Source organism: Heloderma suspectum, chromosome 3, assembly GCF_057233095.1.
Source record: "Heloderma suspectum isolate Gila_16-S chromosome 3, 16-S_ref, whole genome shotgun sequence".
Taxonomy (NCBI): domain Eukaryota; kingdom Metazoa; phylum Chordata; class Lepidosauria; order Squamata; family Helodermatidae; genus Heloderma; species Heloderma suspectum.
Window position 1 is genome coordinate 125,852,629 of NC_139460.1, and position 16,010 is coordinate 125,868,638.

At 43.9% G+C, this 16,010-nt stretch overlaps 1 protein-coding gene across 3 annotated transcripts in view; it reads left to right on the forward strand.

The window, feature by feature from the left end:
- The first annotated feature begins 4,155 nt into the window (after window positions 1-4,155).
- The window catches only part of LOC146350193 (interleukin-1 receptor-like 2), a 48,510-nt gene continuing 36,655 nt past the window's right edge, over window positions 4,156-16,010 (forward strand). The window contains exons 1-6 of one of the 3 annotated variants that reach the window (XM_084844435.1): window positions 4,156-4,773; window positions 5,931-6,056; window positions 6,858-6,927; window positions 9,910-10,159; window positions 10,724-10,910; window positions 13,744-13,906. In XM_084844435.1, coding sequence (XP_084700561.1) covers window positions 6,864-6,927; window positions 9,910-10,159; window positions 10,724-10,910; window positions 13,744-13,906 — 664 coding nt within the window. In that variant the 5' untranslated portion in view covers window positions 4,156-4,773; window positions 5,931-6,056; window positions 6,858-6,863. Of the gene's footprint in view, window positions 4,774-4,975; window positions 5,730-5,930; window positions 6,057-6,486; window positions 6,523-6,857; window positions 6,928-9,909; window positions 10,160-10,723; window positions 10,911-13,743; window positions 13,907-16,010 lie in introns of those variants that run through there. The other 2 variants (XM_084844436.1, XM_084844437.1) reach the window with 2 other exon arrangements.

The window sequence follows — 16,010 nt, forward strand, 5'->3', positions numbered from 1 at the left end:
ACTCAGAAGTCAGTCCCCCAATGTTCAATTGCCAACTGGGCTTTCTCCCAGGTAAGTGTGCGCAGGGCTGCAGCCTTAGCTGCCTTCCCAAGATCTCTGTAAATTTAATTCAAAATAAACACCCATCGGATTGCACTGTTAATTCTTGAACATTAACTTCTACAGGAAGCAAAATTGTGAAATGCAACCAGCTACACTTTTTGGTACAAGGCTGGCATGTATCTGGGCAAACAAACCCTGGTGGAGGGAAGGGAAACAGAAAAAATCAGTTCCAGGGAGAAGGGAAAGAATGTGTGTGTGTGTGTGTGTGTATGTATGTGGTTCAATCCAGCTGGGTGTGTGGATGTTTCTGTTGTGGGATAGGAGAGATATAATGAAGGAGCTTAGGGAAGGCTAATGGGTAATGGGCGCTAAGGGAGTGTGCAAGGGGACTGTTTAAATGAGAAAGGATCTGTCCATGAGGGCCGAATTGAGAGGGTGAAGCTTCCATAGAGTATCATACTTTGAAAACCTAAAATGCTTGTGTTTGAGTGAGTGAGTGAGTGAGTGGGTGAAAAAGATTAACACTCCTGCGTTTTTTCTCAGACATCCAATGGAAATACCCCTGCCTTACTCTCAGCTGCACTGTTTTTGGATCCCAGTTGAAGGCTGTATATCTTACAAGGCTGTACAAACTTAGAAGGGGCGTGGCTGTGACTGTCACGAAGGGACCCTGCACTTCTGAATTCGCTACTATGCTACTGCTGGCTATTAAACTGGCACATGCACACCTTTATAGGGAACGAAGGTCCTGTGAAGGTGATGTTGGAGAGTTCTGCTCAGCCCTTGATAAAATCATTCTGTGCAGGTTTCTTCAAAACCAGGTAGAATCTTGATCTTCCATAACACGCTATTCTTGCCTGAGGGTAGGTTATACGCAACATGTTTGGGAAACAATTACGTTTAAAGTTGCTTGAAAGCCTTGGAAAGTTCAGTCATCATAGGTACAATTTCCTGGCAACCTGTCATTTGTTTTTGTTCCTGGGGGCTTTACAGCTGGAGCCAGATTCAGCCAACTGAATGGTTACTTATTTCTTCTGGGTTTAATTTTATTAATGCGATGTGTCATATTATACATATTGGTAGAGCTGTGGAATACCAGTTGATTAGTTTGCACTGAGAAAGAATGAAATCCCCAGATAATCAATGCTTAGGATACCTGTTACATCTGCAATAGGGGACTGGCACAACCTAGGGCACACTTTTCATCCATCACAACTGTAATGATCAAGCATCACTGACACTATCTAAATTATTTAGGGCCATTGCATACTGGTTGTTTTCTCATACTGCCTTCCCAGCAGCCACCAATGATATATATGCATGTGGAAATCTTGTCATATGTAGATCAGGTCCACACCACAAACTCAACACCTGTAGCCCAGTCCTAAAGATGAAAGTGCATGGAGGCAGCAATCCTATGGCTGCTAGACAGCAGCTAGACAGCCACAGGATATGCTGTTTTCTGGGAACCGGCCTCAGAGCCTGCACTCCGAGGTCGGTTCCTGGAGAACTGACCTCCCCCCACTTCCGCACTGCCTCCGCCCCAACCTCCATGCTCACAAGATGAGTGTGGAGCAGCTGAAAAGGGGCGTGGCCGGGGGCATTCCGGGGCGGGGAGATCATAACTGCCTGTATGACACATCTTATGTGTCATACAGCGGCCTCCTTCCCTGCTCTGTGTTCCCGCGGCTAGACAGCCATAATCAGCTGTCTGTCTAGCCGAAAATGCAGGGCAAGAGAAGTGCGGAGGGAATGATCCCCTCTGAGTTCGGAGGCAGCCGCCTATCTAGATAGGATTGCTCCCTAAGACTTCAGTGCAGGTTCTGATTTGTTAGTTCTTCTGCAGCTACTCACTTGACTGTGTTCCTCTTCTTGATGTACTACTTTCTTTGACTTCATCCCACACAACTTCCAGCACACTGTTCTCCCTGTCCTTTTCAGCCTAGACTGAGGAAACTGTTCCAGATAGTCTTGCTCCAGATGATCAGGTGAGATTTGAAAAGAGTCTGCCTTGAAGTCTTGGGAATGACACAGCCACTGCCACCACCATTACCACCAGACAAATTCGACCCTTTGGTAAGTTCCCATCCCTAACCCCCTAAGCCATCCATGGTACTGAGGTCACATAACGATAAATCTCTAGTTGTTGCGATAGCCATTTTTGTTCAACTGGCATGTTTAGCTAGTCGCAGTTGTGGCATAGTCCAGGAATGTGCAGAAGGTAGATAGACAGATCTCTAGATTATTTGCAGTAGATTGGGAAAGATTCGTGACTCCCAGTTGTTTATCAACAGCAGAAACAAAATGACTCCTGACCCTGCCACAAGGATGAATAAAGCTTGGGATAAGCAGGAGAGGATTTTTGTCTGGAGCTACTGTGAGCTCGGTTCAGTTCTGGTACTCAAAACAAACTCGTAGGCTCAGAATTCTTTATTTTGTGTATGTCTTTTGCGCCAGGCTCGTTGGTGGATCTTGGGGATCGAGTAAAGAACAAAGTAGATACTGCAAGCCTGAAGCCTGCTAACCCCCAGCATAGCGGCTGCAACGCCATGTGAAGAGGGCAATGAGGCTTTCATAGCACCTTCATCCGGCCTCCTTCACAAGACTTTACGGGAGCCCAGTTGATGTTGTCTGCCACTCATAACTAGTGATGTCATGGTAGATTTTGAACTGCAGGTGCTGAGTGGGACAGTCCCCATAGCCATGCCCTCAAGGACAGCTCCCAAATGTGGGGAGCTGTGGTGTGTGTGTGTGTGTGTGTATCGATAGCTATTTGTGTGTCTGCATGTGGATAGACAGATAGGTAGGGATCACCACTGGCAGCATTTATAGCACAGCTTCATTCTTTTTTCATATGGTTTTATGGGTTTTTTGTGCTGCCACCATAAGACCACCATCTTTCGTTTTAACAGGGGGTTCTTTTCTCAGCACCAGGGGGAAACATTTTATCACAAAGCCAATGGTTTTTATATCATGGGAGCAAAAAGCCCGCCCTCCGCCAGTTCTGGTAGCCCACCAGATCCCACTTGCATCTGCTGCACCGGACCCCATTTGCATTGCCTATGTCTTATCTCCAGTCTCTGGGATTGTATTAGAGATAAGCAGGCAATCAGGTCTGGTTCAGTGGGGCAAGAAGGTGGCTGCAACTTCCTCCCTTCCCCAGCAACCCCAAAGAAAGCAGTTGGGATCACTCCTTCCACCGTCTCCTTCCTTCCCAAGCATGTGTGTATCTCCCCATCCCAGCATGTGTGCCATCTCCAGGTTTTTAAGGGCCCTGGGGCAAGACATCCTCAATGGGGCACCTCTTTCAGTGAATTTACCTTCTCATTACCATCTTCACCAGTCGCTATTGCTCCTCATCCTCTTTGTCACTGCTACCACTTGCTTGCTTGATGGGCAGAGCTAGTGAGCAAGTAGGTGGTGGTATCTACTTCTCCTCCTTCTCACTACACCACCATTGCCCAGGCCAAAGCAAGAGGTAGGTGAACAAGCTGACTGTAAGGGTTAAGAGGAGGACCAGCTCCATGGGGCTCTTTTCAGTTGGGACCTGCTGGGGTGCGGGTCTTTGGCAGGTGCCCAACCATGCCTACCCTTGATGCCAGCCTGGCCTTCACCCCTCATATAACCTGTAGCTAGTCACGGACACATGATGTCTGCACTGCAAGTTGTAGGACGATACTGTGCCTAGGCGTGGGGAGCATTGCTGACCAAGCAAAGTGGAAACCTATGCCACAATATTGCAGAATTGTGGAGCGTATTTATAGACACTTGTTGCTAACACACCCAAATATTTAAGAGAGAAACCTTAAGAGTTTTGATGCTCTTTCCCCTTCTAAGCCCTTTCAAACTGCCTAACCCACAGGCTCCGCATATAAAGAGATTTGCATTTTTGTCTGCCTCAAGCCAACATACAACTCTTGCAAATTCCGGAGTTGTTTTTCACAAGCAAGCAAGAGGAACTGAAAGAAACCACGAAAAGATCTGTTTGATTGTAAAGATTGTAAAGTTCTTGAAAAGATTGTACTGAGTGGAAAAATATTGTTTTTTAAAAATGAAGAGTACAATCCTGTGCATGTTTAGACAGGAAAGAATCCTACAACTCCCTGCATTCCCATACATAGAATTGCACCTAAGATTCTGTTAAGGAACAAAACCCTTCAATTATCAATGCCTCCCAAGCACCAAGACCCCAGGCAGTTAATTGGTTAACTACAAAAAATGTATCCACTTTTCGTTCACCAAATCAGGGAGCGAAGGAAATTCACACAGTGATAGAAAAGAGACTTGCGTGTGTTTTTTTTGGGTTTTTTTTTTAAGGGGGGGGGGGTTGGACGGGCTTGCTTCTTTGCTAACTACAGCTCTCCATTCTCAGTTCAGCGGGCTACGCTCCCAAAGTCATGTAGCAACTTGACAGAAAACCATTCCGGTTTTGGAATTTAGGCAGTTCCCCTGGGAAAAGATTAAAACGGGAGCGCTGACCATTAGAAGGCAGTGTGCAACAATTCCCTCTTTTTCTTTTCTTTTTCCTTAACGGATTTTTCTGCGGCACGAACAAAGACGGACGAAGGGCCAGAAAAACATGGGAGGGCTGGGAGTGGGACCAAGATGCCGCCTGGACCGTCTACAATTCCATGAATGAGGCAGGGCGATGGCGAGATAAAAGCCTCGTCTGGAAGCATCCCGTTCTACTTAGCGCTCAGTCCCATTGAGGTCAATGGAGTTTACTCCCAGGTAGGTAGGCATAAGGTTGCAGCTGTCCACGGCGGAATTTTACCCTCGGAGCCCCGCTCGCGCAAAGGGGTTCCCCCGCCTTTTCCCTCTGCACGCGCCCCGCCCAAAGGCTCCCGGAGGGTTGGCGGGTCTTTCTGAGTGCCCCCCTTCCGGGGAAGCTCTTGCGTGGGGTAGAAAAGGTGGAGAATTCGCCTTGGATGCCACTGCAGCCCTAGCGGAACTTCAGCCAGTTTCTGTTCTGACGTCGCAGAGCGTTCCTCCATTACGGTTCCCCCCCCCCCCCCGCTCCTTCTTTGTTTTTAGAAGTATAGCTGTTTCAGGCTAGCTGACTGATATTTTGATTACCTCAGCCTGCAGCATTTCTGTGTGTGTGTTGAATCTCTCAACTCGTTTGGTCGGCAAGTTTTGACCCAGTTATGCAATACAGGTAGATTTACCTGTATGAAACTCCGTATCTGCTACACGCTCGTTGGGAGGCTTCCCTTCAGGACGCCGCGTCCCCCTCCCGCCATTCCCACCGAGCAACGCTGGGCGAATGAAGGAGTCCCTTTAAGATCCGTTTTGGCCTGTGCCGTTTTCAAGGAGGTGTATAACTAACTACTATTCTGCAGAGCCTTAACGTTTCTGTGTGTTGATTTGAGATGACTGCCTCCCCTGTAAACCGGTTGAACCCGCTTAAATGAGAAGAAAAAAGCGCTTGTCACACCTACCTGCTTGTAATTTTCCATTTCTATTCTATAGGATGCTGTGTTTTGGTAGTTTCCTTTGGTAGAGACGGGAAAGCGATGCCCTTAGAAGTTCAGGCGTTCTGTATAATGCAAGTCCTTCCACAGGTCCAAACACTTTACTGACTACGCTGCCAGCAAGCGTGAATGCGTCCACGATGCCAAAAGCTGGTTTTGCTGGGGTGAAGAGCAATGCAAAACCAAAGTTATTCTTTAAGAGAGTTTTAAAAGGCAAGATATATTGTTAACATGGGGTGCTAAATGCATGTTATTGTTTTTTTGGCATTCCCACTTTAGCAGTATTGTCAATTAACCTTGCTGAAGTGCTGCAACCTTTATAATAGTAACCTTTATACTATATAGTATAAAATAACCTTTATACTATTTCAGTATAAAATGCATGGTCTTTTTCTTTTCTTTTTTTAAATGAAGGGCTACAGTTCAGTGGCCAAGTCAACTTTGGGCTGGAATTCTCCAGAAAGACAACTTCGGTGTTTCATCATGAGAAGCTCAGAGTTTTTGAACTTGCATAGTCTATTTGTCCTCTTTTGTTCCCAGGTTTGTGGAATTTACTTTATACTTTAAAAGCTTAACGGTGGCTGGTGATTACTTGAATGAGAAATGTTAATAAGAGAAATTAAGAATAGGCAGTTTCTGTATTTAGAAATGAAGGATTGATCATTTTTAGCAGTTTAGAAGCTAGGAAAGCAGGGTAAGAAATAATATTTTGGACTTTTAGACATTAACGTCAGTTTATTTTGTCATCTGGGAGAGTAGCCTGAATTTCTATACCATTGTGGAAATATATATATATTCAACCAAATAATTATATAATTACTGCATTATTAGAATAACTTAGGGCGCTATGCTGGCTGGGGAATGCTGGGAGTTGTTTAGACAGAAAAAAGTCCTACATCTATAGAATTGCACCCTGAAGGTATCTGTCATTGCTCAACATTCAAGGGAATATTTCATGTTCTCTCCATAGACGTACAGCTGATCTTCACCATTTTTTTACTTTGAAGTAAGTATGTGGAGTCCCAGTCTGGATTGGGATCACCACGTGAAGGCAAGGGAGATTTAAACCTTCCCACCCAGCCGCTTCCCTCCCTAAATTCCCTCCTGAAGGCTAGAAAAAAAGGTGGGGGGACCTCAATTGATGGCTTTTCTATTCAGTGTTCTTTTGATTCTACTATATTACTGTACCCTTTTGGGTAGGAAGAAAAAAATTAATGAAGAACAAGAAAAAAACCATCTTTGTAGATGACAGGAACTGAAACAACATTATACTTAAGCTTTGTATGATTTTGAAATGGGTTGGCATTATTGAGACTTGTTCTCTTTTTTCCTTTTGTGTAGTAAAACATGAAGGCTGTGTTAGGGGTTTCCTGTACTGTTATACTATCATTCTTCTGTGTGCTCAAATCAGGTGAGTGCCTGTGTGGAAAACTTTCCAAATAAAGAAATGGAATGCCAAGCAATTGTGAAAACCAGCCTTTTTATTAGCGGCCCAAATCCTTTAGTTAAGAACTGTGACTTTAAATATGCTTCTAAAATTTGCATGATATTAAATTATATTGATATGCTCAGTATGTGCAATCATACCTTTTTAAAAAGGACTTTGCAAAAAATACTGTGGAATGCATATTGGGAATGTTGACAATTAAGTGAAATTATGAAGGGTCTTTTGAGTTATAGACCAGCTGTGTCATATTTGAATAGGCAGGCAGTTTTTTCAAGAGTCTGTTGTCAATTTAAATGCAGATCCCAAGATACCATCTGCCTATCAGATCGCAATATGGAATGATATTTTATCACTTTTTAAGGTTCAGGATCAAAGCAGGCAGAGCTGAGAGATAGTAATATCTTATGGTGCATATGCACCAAGGTTGTTCTTTTATGGTTAACTTTTGTTTTGATTTGCACTATCTGCTCTCTTGCTCTTCATCTCTTCTTTTGCTGTACTTCTAATTTTTGTGGCATGAGTAGGAAAGGAGTCATGGGAGATGAAACCACTTCCTTGGGGGGGTATGTGCACGAGCTCGCCGTTTCTAGTGTCTGAGAAGAGGTGTTTTAAAAGCCAAGGTTGAAGGGGCCATTGCTTCTTGCAGTGCCATCCCCGATGCACATTTTGGGAAAGTTACTACTGTACTGACTTGCCTGGTACAAAACCTAGAATGCAGCACTAATTGGACACCTCCAAGGATGCAATGCACAATCTGTACTAGCTGTTCCAATTATGTCTTCAGATGAATTATGTGGAAAAGCAGGTGAAGTAGGTGCACCTCTGTATAAACAAAATTATACAAAGCAAACTTAATATTTATTTATAGCATCTTAATAAAAACATACATTATACAGTATGCCATTTAACCAGCATTGAATGTAATTCTTAAAGTTGAATTACAAGATGTTACCCTCCAGAAAGTACCTTTCTGGCCTTGATGGATACTGAGAAAATATGATGGTACATAAATGTTAGAACCTCAGAAGGAAGGGAGTTCCCTCCCACCCCGCAAAAGGAACAGTTCCTCTTTATTTTGTTACAATTCCTGTGATTTAGAAGCTCTTATTGAGATTTTGGGGGTAATGAGTGAAGCTTATTTATATTGGTTTGGGTCGGTCTTAAGATAAGTTAACTTAAGGAAATTTATAGAAGGTAAGATTCATATCCCTGCTCTTCCCTGCAGCCACCTGTGATCCACAAAAAGCCTCTCTGGAAATTGAAGGGGGCTCTCTAGAGGGGCCGCAGTGGCTTAGTGGTTAAGACGCTGAACTGCAGACTGGAAGGTCAGCAGTTCGAGACCCGAGTGCTGCGTGACGGAGTGAGCTCCCGTCTTCAGCCCCAGCTTCTGCCAACCTAGCAGTTCGAAAGCAAGAAATTGCAAGTAGATAAATAGGTACCGCCTCGGCGGGAAAGGTAACAGCGTTCCGTGCACCTGGGTGTTCAGTCGTGCCGTCCACATGACCACGGAAGTGTCTTCGGACAGCGCTGGCTCTTCGGCTTAGAAACGGGGATGAGTACCGCGCCCAAGAGTCGGACACGACTGGTTGGGGACACCTTTACCTTTTACCTTTACCTCTAGACCAATGAGGGATGGGGTTCAGGGGACTGCTGAGGGAAGAAGTAGATGGGAAACTTTCCTTCTGTGAAATGTTTAAAGTTAATGTATTGTAGGATTAGAGCCATTGAGGCTAAATTATTCTAGAGCAGAGGTGGGGATCCTCAGGACTGAGAGCCCAATCTGGCATTCTTGCGGTCACTATCTTGCTTCCAGGGTTCCCCAGATGGCCACAAATCCTTTTCCCTAACCACTGATCATTTGCTGGTTTCCTGTCTTTTGTGCAATTTTTACCCATTCTAAAAGGCTGAAATGCCCCTCCTTTAAGGCTTAGTTACTGGCCATTTGCATTTTTGGTATCTTGGCCCAGCTCCCTTTTGCGTTTTGTCCTGCCCACCACTAGAGTGTGGCCCCTGAGAGCTGCTCCAAAATGGAATTTGGCCAATGAGCTGAAAAGTGTTTTGCACCTCTGTTCTAGAATAAGGCTACAATCCTAACAAAAATACCTGCGAGTAAGACCTATTGCATTGAGTGAGGCTTACTTCTGAATAGACATGCATAGAATTGCACTGCATGTTTACAAAAGACAGCACTTTGCACCCTTCAAGAGAAGTACCTGCAGGTTTCCAAATTCTTTTTATAGCACAATCCTGTGCATGTTTACTCAGATGTAAGTCCCACTGTGTTCAGTGGGACTTACTCCTCAGGATGGCAGCCTTAGGCTGTGGTCCTTTGCACACTTGCCTGGGGAATGCAAGCGCTGTACAGATGTTTTCAATCTCATGACTGAGAATGCATGAGGGGGAAGAGCAGGGACATGCTCATTAACCCTGCCCCATTGCTGATGTCACTGTCACTAGCTCCACAGTCCTACATGTGTTGCTGGGCAAATCACTGCAGCAGAGAGCCTGCTGGACTCGAGTAGGCTGCCGAAATGACGTAGAAGAACCCTGATTTTGCACCTTAGGAGGACTCCTACGTAGAGTTCTGCTGTTAGACTCCTTTTGCCATCCAGGGATTGGCATTCTTCCAAGGCTTTAGTGCAATGACTTGATGAGTCTGTGTGGTCATGAAACATAGGAGATGCGGAGGGGACCTGGCAGGCTCTATGGCCCAAAGAATGTCTGTGGAATGTGAGTTGGGAGTGGAGTGTGCATGACATGTCACACAGGCCTAGGAACAAGGACGATCACCAAAATGCTCACATGCAGTAAAGCCCATGGCTGGATGTAGTTGCCGCCTATTGATATATGGGTTAACTGGCTTCCTTTTCTCCTATAAGCATATTAAAGGGTAGAAACACTACACCCTTCATTTGTCAGTTCTATGTTATGTTTTTCCCCCTGCAGAGAAATGTATTGTTCAGGAAAAGAATGTGTACCTGAAGCAGGTTGAAGAAGGGCAGCCTCTTGGGATTGCGTGCCTTTTCTACAAAATACCATATCATGAACGTACAAACTATAGTGTCAGCTGGTATATAAATGGAAGTGAAACACCTGTAACTGAACAACCACCTTCAAGAATTTATCAACATGATAATTTGCTTTGGTTTCTTCCTACAATATATCAAGACTCTGGATCATATGAATGTTTTGCACGGTCAGGACTTGCATTTATCTGTGCTGATTTTGGTGTTGGGGTGGTTCTACCATTGGAAATGTGAATATTACCATATATATTTTTCATTTTGACTATTTGTGTATTTTGGTTCAAGAAGTAATGTACAGTGCACTTATTCTGTACATGTCTGCTCAGAAGTAAGTGCCATTGAGTTAGTTGGGACTTACTCCTAGATAATGGTGTGTAGACTCTCAGTCTGAAGGAAGTGGCCATGGGCTTATTTGATGCATGTTTGTCACTGCTTTTTCATTCCCAGTTGAATCTCATATTTGCAGCTTCCCATGCAGCTAAGAACTTCTTAAGAATTAGATAAAAGGAAAGAAGCACTGAAAATAAGAGGAAAGCGTTGTTTACCTTAAAACATTCTGCGAATGTAAGATCAACTGAGGTTGTGGGAGCTTATATTAAGTATACATTTAATAAGAGGAAAAATAAAATTGTAGGAAAAAATGGAAGCAATTTTAACAGTGCTGCTTAATGTGGGAAAAATAAATTGTAGGAAAAAATGAAAGCAGTTTTAACTGTAGTGCTTTTTATGTTTAGTTACAAGAATTCAACAAGATGTTACAAAAACGTTTTCCAAATAACAGTTTTCAAAAGTGCTGGTCTTTGTTTTAATGAGGAATTCCATGATGAGCAAGATATACCGTTATCAACACCTTCAACGGTTGTGTGTCATATGGATAATTTCGGACAGGAGATGGATGATTTGTCCATTCGGTGGTATAAGGTACCGTTCTTATAGGATTCCCTCTTTTGTGGCTAATATAATTTTTTTATCACTTTAAAGAATGTTAGGAACTATTGGATTTCCAATCCTATATGTCTCTTGTAACACTGATGCAGTGCATTTGCAAGGGAGTATCAGCCCTCTGAAATGAAAAATGCTTTTTGTAATTTTTGGATAGCATTGTGGTGCTAGGTGTATCCTTCTTATAATGATAAGGATCTCAAACTGTTTATCAAGCTGGAATGTGTCATGTTTATCTGGTTTAAACATGGCAATTTTGTCCAGGCTGAATAGAACTCTGAAGCTGAAAAGAAAAAGTTCTCCTCGCCTCAACACTTAGTAATGTAAGAAACTGCCTTATACCAATTCAGGCATTTCCTCCATCTAGCTCAGTGTTGTCTATTTTGACTGGCAGTGGTCTCATGAAGCAGTCTTCTATATCTGATCCTCTTAATTAGAGATGGGACCTTCTGTATATAAACATGTGCTATACCATTGAGCTTTGGTCTTTCCCCCAACACCTGAAGGCCCAGTGCAATGGGAAACTCAGCTTTCTTGTTATGAGGATGAGCCACAGCTAACTAACTATGGTTACTGAAGACAAGCCAGAATCTGAAACTATGGCTTGTTCTCACTTAGGGGTGTCTGAATTAGCAAAACTTGAGCTCACTGAAGTTCTCCGAACTCCATCTCAATGTTCGTTCTGACTCAAGTCTGTATCAGAGCTTTGTTTTCTTCTTTTCGCATGAAAATTGGTGCATGTTTTTTCAAATGTACACATCACTTGTGTCTATGTTTAAAATGTACACATTCTTCTCCCATTGATGGAAGCATATTTGTGCACATTTTTCAAAAGTAAGCATTTTTTAAAATGTATGCTTCCTATCAAATGCGTTCTTTTTGGTCCATGCATCACATTGCAAGCTCAGAAATGTACAGACATTGACTGCACATTGCATCGAAGTCTGTTTTTGATCTTGAAGGTACGGACTGGGTAAATCCTTATCATAAAGTAACTGAAACTAGTTTCTCATACATCCCTATTCTACTACATATAGTTTTTAAATTTGGACATCACAGAGAACTGGATAGCTTAAAGCTGAAAGCAGAAGCTTTTCATCTTTTCCTCTGGCACTCAAAAGAGGAGGAGGGTAGGGGGAGTGTGTAATTCCAAGGTTTGCTGTGGCTTTTTCACATTCTGGGAAACCATGGTTTCCCATTATAACTGAACTTGGCCAAAACAAACATCCCCTTGTTTCTCTCTTAAGCTACAGTTTAAATGAGATAGCTCTCTTAAGTCAAGGTAAATTGATTTTCATTTTATTTTAGTGCAGTTGTTTCACGATATATATACTTTTAAAATGATCTGATAAGAGAGTTATATTACAATGATATGACATTATCTTCAAATATACCCCTGTCTGACAACACTGGAGAGCTAGTGAGTGGTAGTGGTTAGAAAGTTAGACATAGGGGTCTTCCAGTTGGAAGGCTCCTAGCACTAGCAATAAAAAGATACTGTTTAGCCATTCTGTCTTTTGTTCCTTAATGGATTTTTTTGTGAAAAGAAAAAAGATGGAAGAAGCGATGGAACACCAGGGGGTTACAAGTGGAAGATTTGTCATCTGCCTTTCACCCCTATCACATTCTGTGAATGAGGCAGAATGATTAAACTGGGGATACATGCATTTAAGAAACACCTTCTTTACTGTTATGGAGTTCTTTTGTTTTTTCCTTATTCATTGAGCTGTTGTAAAGATAAAATGGGAGAGCCTCACGTACATTGCTCAGAACATCTTGGAAGAAGGATGGAATACAAATGTGATAATTAGTTTTTTCAGAGCTTAATACAAAATAAAGTATACAAGACATACTTACATAAGCCATATATATATATATACACACACACACACACACACACACAGACTAGTAAAGCAATTTAGATGCCTCTTTTCTCAAAACAGATGATGTCATATTTTTTCATAAAATGCAGCCTGTGATGTTCCTGTCCCTGGGTTATTCTCCTTCACATTATCTCATGCTCAAAACTGAAAAATAATCCCAGAATGTCTGCCTCAGCTTTGGCCAGCTGTCCTCACTGAATCCCAGAGCTTCAGCCCTTTTACCTTGTGTCAAGGAGACACCCACTAGGTTAACTGGTTTTCTTTAACCAATACAGGAGTACTACCAGGAAAATAGATTTTTCTCATTTGGTAGTGTTAACAAATCATGCTGACATGTGGAATTATATAAATAGCAAAACAAATATTATTTACAAGAAAGATTATAAAGGGTATTTAGTCATCTTATACATATTCTTAACCTACCTATCCCTTCTAAACCCATCACCCAAACCAATCTCACAAGATGCACATTAACTGGATCCCTAAACCCTCTCTGATTGTTAAGATGTCAAATCTCTCTTTTTAAACCCCTTAGAATTCCACTCACAAGCCCTTCCCACGTTTCCCTCACACACCAGCATTCCATTAACTTACCTGGATAATGTTCTACAACTCAAACAGGAACATTTGCATTACCATGCATATGTTACCCAACCAGATTAATTCATAAGGGAAAGTCACTGTGAAATGTATTATCAAAGCTCACTATATATTGTATTATACCTCTTTATGCTGAACGTGTAGCCATATAGTCATGTTGTACATCATATAAAAGGGAGGAATAGTTTAAGCTTTGTTGTTGCCCTGAATGGTTATAGGGATTTGTCTAGGAAAAGCAGAAGTCCATAGTAAGCATGTTGAAGCTTAATAACATGTACACTTCATATTCTGTGCTTATTTTTTTACAAGCTGTACTTCCTTGCATTTAGGGCTGTACGCAATTGCAGGGAGAACGATTTGCCTTCTTGAAAGCAGGCCTTCTAATACACAATGTGACAGAGGATGATGAGGGAAAATACCAATGCAAAGGAACATACACTTATTTGGGGAATAAGTACAACTTTACAAAGAACATTTTGGTGACTGTTAAAGGTAAGTGTTTGTGTTTGCTAGTTCACCTGGAAAGCTGTGTTTTGTACCCATCTTCCCTGGGTAATGTTTTCCCACTTCCTTTTGTGAATGTAGAACCTCCACTTATTTCACTGGGTTTCCAAGCAATGCCTGGTGTGATCATCAAGGAGCACAAGTCACAAATTTCAGCTTTGTACAGGAATTGAAACCCATTATGCTTTAAAACTGTTATCCTTGATGACACTATAAACAATTTGTAGTCTACAGGATGTTCCTTTATAAATGTTGTTACTGCAACATAGAAACCAGGAGAGAGATACTTTAAAATAAAATTGTCAGGAGGCGCCCTAGCGGCCTCTTTCAGTAGACTCCAATAGCCAACTCAAGACACAGATGAAAGGATTCTTTTCAAGGCTTTAATCCTTTTACAACTTAATGACTCTTTTAAGTGCTAATCACCAGCGACTAAGCAAGGAACAGCAGAGTGGCCTATAGGCCGAGTAGGCAGTTGATCCCCATTTGAAGGAGAGTCACTTGAAGACCCTGAACTTATGGGCTAGGGAGAGATCCTCCCTCTTTCCCTTGGGTCCATGGGAGGCGGCCGTTGCTTGCATGCCAAATGGGCGCTATGCCTCCTTTCTGTGCCCTCCATCACTCGTTGCTCTTTGCGTCTGCGTCGAGCGTCTAGCAAGCCCCATTCCTGAACTTTCTCACTGCTAGGATCACTATCTCAGGAATGCCGGCAGGAGGAATCTCTGCCAGCTGCTGAGCCTGTGAGGGATGAGTTGGCTCCTCTCCCACGGATTGCTGATTCTCCTCAGAATCAGAACTGCTTTGGGGGTCTGTCAGCTCAGTTTCCACCCTGACATCATCCCTGCTCCCATGAGGCCCCCCCTCGTGCTCTTCCCCTGGAGCCCTGGGTTTGTGGGGGTACAGCTGGTGGAAACACCTCAGCAGCAACGGAGCATGCACATTTTCCGTGGGTTCCCAGGTTCGCTCATCTGGCCCATACCCCTTCCAGTCCACTAGATATTGCAGGCGGCCACAAGAAAGGCAGGAGTCCAAAATCTCCACGACCTCAAACTCCTCCTCCCCCTCCACCAGCATTGGCGGTGGGGGGGAACCGACCAAGCGATGAGGGTTGCCAGAAACCAGGAAGGGGGGGGACAGCAAGGACTGATGAAAAACAGGATGGATCTTCATGGAGGGGGGGAGAGCCAGGCGAAAAGCAACTGGGTTAATCTGGGCCGTAATCTGGAAAGGCGCTGTGCAGCGAGGCACGAGCTTCTTTGCGGGCGAGTGAAAGGGGAGGTATTGGGTGGACAACCAAACCCAGTCCCACAGTTGCAGAGATGTACCTGGCTGGTGCTGCCGGTCCACAGAGGCCTTGTAGGCTGTCTTGGCTTGCTCGAGGGAGTCCCGTAAGAGGTGGTGTATCACTCGCAACTCCTCTAAAAATCATGGGCTGCTGGCACCGAAGACGGAGCTAGGGTGGATGGGAAAACCTTGGGGTGCTAACCAAAATTGGCAAAAAATGGAGTTTCGTGGGTGGAAGCATGGCAGGCATTGTTATAAGCAAATTCTGTGAGAGGCAGCAAGGAAAACCAGTCATCTTGCTGGTAATTGACATAGCAGCGCAAATATTGCTCCAGAGTCGCATTACTGCACTCGGTCTGACTGTCCGTCTGTGGATGGTGGGCGGAGGAAAGACGGAGCGTCACATGGAGAAGCCCAAGTAGCTCCCTCCAGAAATGGGCAGTGAATTGGGCCCCTCTATCCGAAATGAGACCCTCGGGCCACCCGTGGAGCCGGAAAACATGCTCCAAACACAGCTCCGCCGTCTCCCTGGCTGTGGCAACCCAGAGCAGGGGATGAAATGGGCCATCTTAGAAAACAAATCCGCCACCACCAGAATGGTGGTCTTACCGTGTGAGGGAGGCAAGTCAGTGATGAAGTCAAGGGAGAGCAGTTTCCAAGGTCCTAAGGGGGTAGGCAGGGGGTGAAGCAAGCCTGTGGGCTTGCCTGAGGGGGCCTTTGCCTGCTGGCAGGTTGGGCAGGAGGCGACATAGGTCTTGACGTCCCTACACACATGAGGCCACCAAAAATCCCGCGTCACTCTGTGCAG